This window comes from Fukomys damarensis, unplaced genomic scaffold, assembly GCF_012274545.1.
Source record: "Fukomys damarensis isolate Sample0158 unplaced genomic scaffold, DMR_v1.0_HiC HiC_scaffold_22, whole genome shotgun sequence".
NCBI lineage: Eukaryota > Metazoa > Chordata > Mammalia > Rodentia > Bathyergidae > Fukomys > Fukomys damarensis.
This window is the reverse complement of record NW_022900934.1, coordinates 5,417,184-5,426,653: the sequence shown is the minus strand read 5'-3', so window position 1 is coordinate 5,426,653 and position 9,470 is coordinate 5,417,184. Positions and strand designations below refer to the sequence as shown.

Below are 9,470 nucleotides of genomic sequence, written 5' to 3'. Positions count from 1 at the left end.
TACAGAGATTTCTTTAACTGAAATACCGAATAGTTTCTTTGGTGTGAAAAACTACAATAGTACACAGGATCCTAATGAGATAATTAATAATGTGAAATAGGAAGTAAAGGGCTAAAGGTGTAGGGAAAGTGGGAAGGGTGGGGGAAAGGTAATAAGGGCGAGAAAAAATACATGAGAAACTGAAAGAATGGAAATAAAGTGTTTGTAAATGGGGAGGGGAGGAGGGGGTGAAGGGAGGGCAGGGACAAGGGGAAAAACGAGAATCAAGACCTATTATGTAAAGGTACAGAATCCCAATGATGAATGTAATTGTATTGTATACCTAGATTGTACCAATAACCTCAATAAAAAGAAACAAACAAACAAACAAACAAAAAGCACAGGAAACATTCTCCTGCCTCCAGTGGTCCCTGCACCTGTCGCCATGGCTTTTGCTGGCTGATGTCCCCTCCTTCAGCAAAGGCTACTGGAAGAACCAGCATGCAAGGGGCCGGGACCCCGTCCTGAGGAGGTGGAGAGGCAGCGGGGGACAGGGCCTGTAGGAGCAAGAGGGTCCCTTTCCTTTTCATGGGCATGGCCACCCCCATGAAGCTGGCCCCGGGCATGAGTATGTGATCCATGCCAGGGTGTGCTCAAGGACATAGTGTACAGAGGAAAGGAGGGTCACAGCTGACAGACTGGGGACAGATCTGGGAAGTGCCCGCACAACGGCAAAATCTTGGTCAAGTTTGCTGAGTGAATGTGTGTGGTTCCTTTCCTGAGCTTCTTGTTTCCTCATCTTGAATCTGGGGAAGGCAAAAAGGGGCTTCTATCAGAGAGAATTCTGTAACATATTCCATTTCTGGGGCGCAGAGAAGGCTCACTGTTAAAAAAAAAAATGCATCCCCGGTGCTAGAGGCCTAGCAGACACTTAACAAGTTTACTCTGAGCATTCCTAGAGAAAATGGGATTATAGCAAATCAAAACACCTCTTTATCTTTTTAGAGCTGTCTGCTTATCCTATGTGGAGGATACAGCTTGTGTGGCCACGGTAAGTGTGACGGTAGCTGACTGACAGAAATATATTATAGCCTCAGGAAATGGGGAGGAAAAGGCAGTGTTACTTTTAAAACTCCCTTTTTAAAGCTGGTGTTTCTTCTCCTTTTCCTCAAAGCAGTTTTCCATCTGGGCTTCACTTTTTATATTTTATGAAGAACAGCCTCAGGCCAAGGGAAATGCAGCTCAGGCAGCTGCTGATACAGTGAGGTGGGGCTCTGGGGTGTGGGTCCCAGAAATCCCCGGGGAAACTGACACCTGCAGGGCTGCACCCACCCTGCCCCCACACTTGCCCGACGTCCCCTCGGGTGGACTGCACGTCCCTGGGGACTCTGCTTGCCCAGCAGGACAGCAATCTGCTTGCTCCTTGAGCTTGAACTCACCAGGGAGGACTTAACTGGAGACTTCCTTACCACTAAGCTGAGGGTCCCTGGGCAATGTTCTGCAGGCCTCCCAGAACAGGGACAGTGCAGAGTGGCCCAGGGTGACATCAGTGAGGGGTGAGGAAACTTTGCCCACACTTTGGCTTCAAAACCTTACCTTCTTACGTCTTTATGTCGCTCGATTCTTGCGGAGAGCAGAGAGCGCTGCGCGCTGAGGTAACTTTGCAGCCTAGTGTTTGCTTTTTCACACCACAAAGGTGGGGCATCCTGCTGCCCCTCTCCACAGTGAATGTGGGTAATTAACCCTCCAGTGGAAGGGTGATAGTGACTCACTGTGTTACATTTTAGTTAAGATGTTTTCCTCCCAGAAGACTCACAACGTAAATGCCTAAAACTTACGCGGAGCGAGAACTCCAGCTAAATTCTGGCTTCTCATGTTTGTTTCCTATCTAGGTGCATTTCCAAGGAACTGAACTTAGGGGGCCGTTTCATCGGTGAAATAAGACTCTGCCGGTTTGGCAAGGGGAACCACACTAGCGTGAAGGCGTGTGTCAGGTATTCACGGGTTTGCTTTTGCAGGGCTGAGTTTGCAGGCATCAGGGGCTAGGAAGGGATGTGACGTGGCCGCTGCATTGAAGTGACAAAAATTTACAGCATTATTGGGCGGGGCTCTACTAATAATGAATCCCAGTGACTTGGAGGGAAATAACCCTTCCTGAATTAAGCATCTCCTGTTGTATTTACACTGAAAGACCCAACTAGTTGAATAAAAACTGGAATAAGTGAACCCGGGCATCAGGGTCATGATCAGTGTGGGCAAAAGAGGCCGTGTTTCCTCACTTCTGTTGTTGTCTGAGTGAACCAAGCTCCGGGTTGGGGATCACCATTTGCAGGGCCTTGGATTTGCCCTGGATGACTGCAGACACAGTCAAGGAGTTAACTCTTCCGTTCACCCCACACCCCGGGGAGGTAGACCAGACCCCCGCTCTGCCTCTTTTGAGGTAGCGGCTCCCCGGAATGATTAGCTGGGCCTGGGTCTTGGGGCTAGGAGCTGGGCCCTGCTCCTGACTTCTCACCTAGTACTCTCTCAACCCCAGCACACCGCCTTGAGAGTCATTAAATGGAATTGAAGCTCTGGCAGCTTGCAAAGCAAATTCTTTACAGCTGTTATAAAGGTCTCATTGCTTAAGTGTAATCTAGTAAAACCGCCAAGCCCCCTCCACACCCTGGACTCAGACTTGCAAGGGAAGCCCAGTCGGCTGCAGGACCATTTGTCCTGAGCCCAGAACTCCTTGGGGGGAAAATAGAGACAATTCCAGAGAAGCTAGTGGGACCTCACAGGGGGCCACGCAGTGTTCCAGAGCCTGGCTGGCTGGTGTTCATATCCTCCCTCTGCCTCCCACCTCTGCTTGGTCTCCTTGCCTCAGTTTCCTCATCTGCATGCAGAGCTGGTGACAGCCTCTGCCTCTGGCCGATGCAGAACTTTTAGAAAATGGCTTGGCACATGCATGCAGGGCCCACTGTGTGCCACACCTTGCAGTTACGAATGTGAGAAAAACAGGCAGAGCCCCCTACCCTCGTGGAATTTATTTTTGGATGGGCAGCCAGGGCACACAGCAGGTATCCAATAAGGTTATTAGCACCGAATTCACTCAGATCTTTGCCAATAAGCTGTACATTAGCCTGAGGCGGGTGTATTCCTCCTCATGAACTTTGACTGCTGGGTGACACCTCACAACTCTTGTTTTGCCAAACAGTGGCTGTCGGCACACAAAATGTGCTGCCAACATTTGAAATCCAGAAGGTGCCTCGGCCAGACTTGTCCTTGACCCTACCTGCCTGTCAAGGAAAGCGTGTACGTTTTGCATCAGCAGTGAAAGGGGTCAAGGTTTAGCCAATCAAAAGTTGTGTAAGGGCTCAATGTGGCTGTTCTCGAGGCTCGAGGCCTCCCAACATTCATTAACAACTGTCTGTTCAATGATTATCTCTCTAGAGTTTATTGTAGTAAGTTGGTCCAAAACATCATTGACCGTGGCCAGGATCCAGGACCTGCCCCTGACGTCAGAGGCGAGCCTCCCCGGGCAGCCCAGGGCAGGGCCGTCCTCTTCCACTGTACTTAAAGCCGGGAGGCTCTGCCATTGAACTCAGCCTTCCCACGGGGAACACCCACTCGCCGGACACCCTTGGATCTCATCGAGATCGTCCAAAGGGAGAAAGGCAGGTAGGACCCTCTTACTCATATTTCTAAAACTTCCAGCGACAATGTGAACTCACTGTATTTTTTCCCTTCAAGCGGATAACCGCCTGGCCACGTGCAGCCCAAACAAAGTCTGTTGAATGTGCTGGGGAGGTATCTGTGGGTATTTTGGCTCAGGAACTTGCGGCCTCTGTTTCAGGTGACCTTGGCATTGGTAGCCTTCAACGCCCCTCTGCAGAGATGCCTCCTCAGCTGCACAGCGGCCAGGACTTCTCCGCCAAGGTTGTGCAAGGCAGCCTGGACAGCCTGCCCCGGGCAGTGAGGGAGTTTGTGGAGAGCAGCGTGCAGCTGTGCCAGCCGGATCACATCCACATCTGCGATGGCTCCGAGGAGGAGAACGGGCGGCTGCTGGCCCGCATGCAGGAAGAGGGCATGATCAGGAAGCTGAAGAAGTACGACAATTGGTAAGGCCCCCCGGCGCCCACAGCCCGGCCCCTGCAGTTCCGGGCTTGGGTGAGAGGTGAATGGAGACCTCGTGTGTATGTGTGTGTGTGTGGAGCTCTTTAAAAATTTTGTCAGGACTGCAGAGGCCCTCTGACACCTGCACAGTCACCCATACTATAAACGGGACGCTCCTGGCACACTGTTCCTGATAAAAAGAAATGACCGCCCCGTCCCCAGGCCTGTTCACAGTCTGGCACTTACCTGGCCAGGCCCCAGTTGGCTTGGCTTTGGCTCTCCTGCAGCACCTCTTGCCGGGTGTTCCCAGTGACGCTGACTGAAGGGAATCCTACGATTCTTTGCAGTTGGTTGGCACTCACTGACCCCAGGGATGTGGCCAGGGTGGAAAGCAAGACCGTGATCATTACCCAGGAGCAAAGAGACACGGTGCCCATCCCCAGGACCGGCCTCAGCCAGCTGGGTCGCTGGATGTCAGAAGAGGACTTTGAGAAAGCGTTCAATGCCAGGTTCCCTGGGTGCATGAAAGGTGAGAGGGGTCACCTTGCTGGGTAAAGTAACAGGGAGCCTGTTGTCCCGTGTCTCTCCTAGTGGGGATTGTCACCATATAGCCTCCGGGGTCTTTCATTTCCGCTCATGAAAACATACACCTGGCTCTGGCTGTACAGACGTCTTGGGTGAACACTGAGATGCTTTCTCTCTGCGTGTGTGTTTCCAATACCTTGGTAGAAGTCAGCTGCACATTTAAGAAAGCGCTTCGACTATGGCCATTCATTCCCCACCAAGCTCGGTGTGGACCCTGGGGAAGTGGCGGAGGGGGCTGCGAGTGACCAAGGCCGCTTCTCAGTCTTCCGCTGCCCGCCCCCGCAGGTCGCACCATGTATGTCATCGCGTTCAGCATGGGGCCCCTGGGCTCACCGCTGTCCAAGCTTGGCGTGGAGCTGACCGACTCGCCCTACGTGGTGGCCAGCATGCGGATCATGACGCGTATGGGCACGGCTGCCCTGCAGGCCCTGGGGGACGGGGACTTCATCAAGTGTCTCCATTCCGTGGGCTGCCCTTTGCCTTTAAAAAGTGAGTGCCTCGCTCCAGACTCGAAAGCCGACAGAGAAGTCAGCTTTGGCGGGTGTGGATGTCGCTCTGGGCTCACTAACGGGGCTCACGCCTTCGCAGGGCCTCTGGTCAACAACTGGGCCTGCAACCCGGACCTGACCCTCATCGCCCACCTGCCCGACCGCAGGGAGATCGTCTCCTTCGGGAGCGGCTATGGGGGCAACTCGCTTCTTGGGAAGAAGTGCTTTGCGCTCAGGATAGCCAGCCGGCTGGCCAAGGAGGAGGGGTGGCTGGCGGAGCACATGCTGGTAGGCCTGGGTAACCCCGCGGTGGGGCCGGGCGGTGTCTGGGAGCCCCTGGCAATTCACTCTGCTTGTAGGGTGGTGGGCAGATTAGGGGATCCCGTGAATCACTGCGAGCGCCCCAGCAGATGACCCTCCACACGCCCAAACACAGCAGGGGCAATGGAGATCCTGCATCCTTGCAACATGCGTCCTGCTCAACAAAGAAATAGACGCCAGGACCTGCCTTCCTGGAGGTCTTAGGCACCGTGCAAACCCCTGGGCGCAGACACTGTAACGAGAAACCTTGTGTCCACAGATCCTGGGCATCACCAACCCCGCAGGCGAGAAGAAGTACCTGGCGGCTGCTTTCCCCAGTGCCTGCGGGAAGACCAACCTCGCCATGATGAACCCCACACTGCCGGGGTGGAAAGTCGAGTGTGTAGGCGACGACATCGCCTGGATGAAATTCGATGACCAAGGTGACTCTTTGACGCCCACCTGCTGATAATCGTCAGACGTTAGAGGGCTGTGGAGCCTCTCATGCACCGCGGTCTGAACCTGTGGGGGCGGGTGCTTAATTGGGCTTGCAAACCTCAGACATGCTATGCAGTGAGCAGTCTCCAGGAGGGTTCGCCTGGATGGAAGTGTGGTTGTGCGTTGCTGTTCATTTTACATCTATAGATTTCTTGAAGCTGAGAAAGAAGAATGAGTTGTGAAACGTCTCAGAGTTGAATATGATGCTCCATGAAAAGCAGACAGATGTATCATCTAGGGAGGGAAAAACGTGATTTGAGCATTTGCACCCAGACTAGCTCAGCAAGGCAGAAGAGCCGATGGCATGTTCTGGTTTACCACTGTCCAGGTAACTTAAGGGCCATCAACCCCGAAAATGGCTTTTTTGGTGTGGCTCCCGGCACCTCAGTGAAGACGAACCCCAACGCCATCAAGACTGTGCGGAAGAACACCATCTTCACCAACGTGGCCGAGACCAGCGATGGCGGCGTTTACTGGGAGGGCATCGACGAGCCGCTGGCCTCGGGCGTCACGATCACTTCCTGGAAAAACAAAGAATGGAGCCCGCAGGATGGTGAGTCCCTCCAGAGTCCACAGGGTTGGGCCGTAGGCGCCACCCGTCGGGGCCGGATGCTAAGGGCCTCTCCCTCTCGCACCGTAGGGGAACCTTGTGCCCACCCCAACTCGCGGTTCTGCACCCCTGCGAGCCAGTGCCCCATCATCGATCCTGCCTGGGAGTCTCCGGAAGGTGTGCCCATCGAGGGCATCATCTTTGGGGGCCGCAGACCCACCGGTGAGGCTTCCCCCAATTGGGCTGGACCGTGGAGGACCTCTCCTCTTCCGTGACCTTGTCAGAGCGGGCCCTGGGTCCAGAATGATCGGCAAACTCAAATGTAGAGCCAGCCCTCCTGGTCCCCTACAGCCTTCTGGATCTCTGATCTAAGATAGCTTGGTCCAGTTTTACCTTCTGCCTCATAGCCTGGGGGGTGGTATAACCTTGAATTGTGTTAAGTAGCGCAATAAAAAAGAAGCAGGTGAAAGACGTCACCAATCCTAGAGCCAGAATGTCATAGTCTTCAAGGAACGCTTCCTTTTTTCCTACCAAAGGTGTCCCTCTTGTCTATGAAGCCCTCAACTGGCAGCATGGAGTGTTTGTGGGGGCGGCCATGAGATCGGAGGCCACCGCGGCTGCAGAGCACAGAGGTAAATCAAATCGAAGTCAGGACCTGAAAAGACAAAGAAGGGGGATTTTGGGGCCTCTGTGTGTGTGGAGAGAGGGAGAGGGAACCAGAGTAAATGATGGCCATACCATACCGCCTTGGGGCACATTATTTACTAGTGAGCCTCTCTGCTTGTTTAACAGGCAAAGTCATCATGCACGACCCTTTTGCTATGCGGCCTTTCTTTGGCTACAACTTCGGCAGATACCTGGCACACTGGCTGAGCATGGCTCACCGCCCGGCAGCCAAGCTGCCGAAGATCTTCCACGTCAACTGGTTCCGGAAGGACAAGGAGGGCAGATTCCTCTGGCCGGGCTTCGGAGAGAACTCCAGGGTGCTGGAGTGGATGTTCAACCGGATCAACGGGGAAGACAGCGCCCAGCTCACACCCATCGGCTACATTCCCAAGAAGGGAGCCTTGAACCTGAAAGGCCTGGGCGAGGTCAGCGTGGAGGAGCTCTTCAGCGTTTCCAGAGGGTTCTGGGAGAAAGAGGTAGAAGACATTGAGAAGTATCTGGAAGACCAGGTCAACGCTGACCTCCCCTATGAAATCGAGAGGGAGATCCTGGCTCTGAAGCAAAGGGTCCGCCAGATGTAGCCGGAAGCCAAGGGCTCTCCCTTCCGCAGCACCCGCTTCCTCACCCAGAGTGAGAGAAGTCGAGTCTTCCCGAACCCACGCTGGCCGCAGCACAATGACCACACGGTAGAGCAGATCAGAGAGGTGCACTTAATTGATCGGGTGAGAACCATAGAGAACAATAGCAGCTAATGGGGTGGGGAGGGGCATCTTTGCACATCTCCAAAATTCACGGGCAAGGCATGTTCATCAGGTTACTCAGGCTGGTTCCAGTTTCTTCACTTTAACTCTATCAGTTAGCTGGATTGCACAGAAACAATACTTGAGCTGTATATATGTGTGTGTGCGTGCGTGTGTGTGTGTGTGCGTGCGTGTGTGTGTGTATCTGTGCGCATGGTTGTCTAAAATATGTTTAATACCTTTGGGAAAATCTTGGGCAAGATTATCACCTACTAGTTGTTACCAGAAAGAGATGTCGCTTTGTTACTCAAATGTGTGTTTAAATTATTTTTGTATATGATCCTTTCCTTACCTTCACATAACTGCAATGTGCTCCCTTTGTCACTTCTTGGGGGAAAAATTTACAAAATAAACTTTGATAGAAAAAAGATGAGTTTGGTTTCCTTGATTTTTCCCAAGTCAACCAAAGAGCTCTGCTTTGACCCCTTGCATTTGCTGAATGAACTTCGGCCACTAGGTGGCGCCCTTCGTCAGGGCTACAGCCCTCCAGCCTGCGCAGCTGGACTGGAAGGGAGTGTTAAAATGTGCCTTTTGATAAAAACGTGGGTCTGGGACTCAGCCTTCCCCAAGAACTGCATTGTGGGCAGTTCAAGGGCTTTTGCCTCTTAATCCTTTTTTTTCTGAGTAACACTTTTCATCTGCCACCAATAAAGCTCAGGGTGGGGAGAAAAGCATTTCTGTTTGGAATTTTTTTGTCGGGTTTTGTTGTTGCTGTTCTTTTTTGAAGTACCAGTGATTGAACCCAGGGCCTTTGCACTGAGCCACATCCCAAGCCCTTTTAAATTATTTATTTATTTGATTTGTTTTTTGGGTACCAGGGATCAAACTCAGGTCCCTTGTGCTTGCAAGGCAGGAGGCAGAAACACTGAGCTAAATCCCCGGCCCCTACATTTTTTATTTTGAGACAGGGTCTCAATAAATTGTTAGGTTGCCCAGGCGGGACTTGGACTTTGATCTTTCTGCTTCCGCTTGCTTCAGTGCTGGGATTACAGGCAAGTACCACTCTACCCAGCTAGAAAAGCATTCTTCAGAAGAGGAAGCCAGGCCTCTGTTGTTTGAGTGCCCCTGAGCTTTTCTGTGCTCTGAGCCTGCAGGAGGCAGGTAGGGTGACCTGGCCCAGGGCCACCTCCAGCCCCTGCCAGGGCTCCTCTGTTCCCAGCATTTGTTGGGTATCAAACCATAAACTCCTTATCACACCTCGTTCTGCAGATAAGCACGACCCCCTCCAGCCTTGCCTTCGCCCACACCCCAGCCAGCAGCATGAAGACACCCTGCTTCCTCCCCTCGCCACCTCGCAGACCTCGGCTGCCTTCTCCACTTTCTTCCCTGCTTTGCTTGTCCGTGTGGACCGTGAAGTTGAGATCGCGTCAGCTTCGTAGGTGGGGACCCTGAGGTCAGGGGTGAGCAGCAGGGCTAGGAAGTCGCCAGCGTCCCCTCCTTCAAGCAAAGACTCGGACCCAGCTCCTTACCACTGGCGCACTGGAAGACCGAAACCACCAATCGGAAAGA

General features: G+C 53.0%; 1 protein-coding gene and 1 long non-coding RNA gene across 2 annotated transcripts; both read left to right on the top strand.

The window, feature by feature from the left end:
* Nucleotides 1–382: 382 nt before the first annotated feature.
* On the top strand, nucleotides 383–3,475 carry LOC117287239. The gene is made up of 3 exons (XR_004518464.1): nucleotides 383–1,030; nucleotides 1,872–1,973; nucleotides 3,412–3,475. It is a non-coding gene; the product is annotated as an uncharacterized LOC117287239 (long non-coding RNA).
* Nucleotides 3,476–3,539: 64 nt separating this feature from the next.
* Nucleotides 3,540–8,183, top strand: Pck1 (phosphoenolpyruvate carboxykinase 1). Its single transcript, XM_010628789.2, has 10 exons — nucleotides 3,540–3,639; nucleotides 3,815–4,079; nucleotides 4,422–4,603; nucleotides 4,945–5,148; nucleotides 5,248–5,435; nucleotides 5,728–5,890; nucleotides 6,274–6,498; nucleotides 6,586–6,717; nucleotides 7,032–7,127; nucleotides 7,288–8,183. The coding sequence occupies exons 2-10, from the start codon at nucleotides 3,856–3,858 to the stop codon at nucleotides 7,740–7,742; spliced, it is 1,869 nt and encodes a 622-aa protein (XP_010627091.1). The 5' UTR covers nucleotides 3,540–3,639; nucleotides 3,815–3,855; the 3' UTR covers nucleotides 7,743–8,183.
* Nucleotides 8,184–9,470: the final 1,287 nt, after the last annotated feature.

Bases quoted from the DNA above. Each gene is read 5' to 3' on its own strand.
- Pck1 (XM_010628789.2), top strand. From the start codon at position 3,856: ATGCCTCCTCAGCTGCACAGCGGCCAGGACTTCTCCGCCAAGGTTGTG. The intron at 4,080-4,421 runs GTAAGGCCCCCC...GATTCTTTGCAG, and splicing joins CTGAAGAAGTACGACAATTG to TTGGTTGGCACTCACTGACC. The intron at 5,891-6,273 runs GTGACTCTTTGA...ACCACTGTCCAG, and splicing joins GATGAAATTCGATGACCAAG to GTAACTTAAGGGCCATCAAC.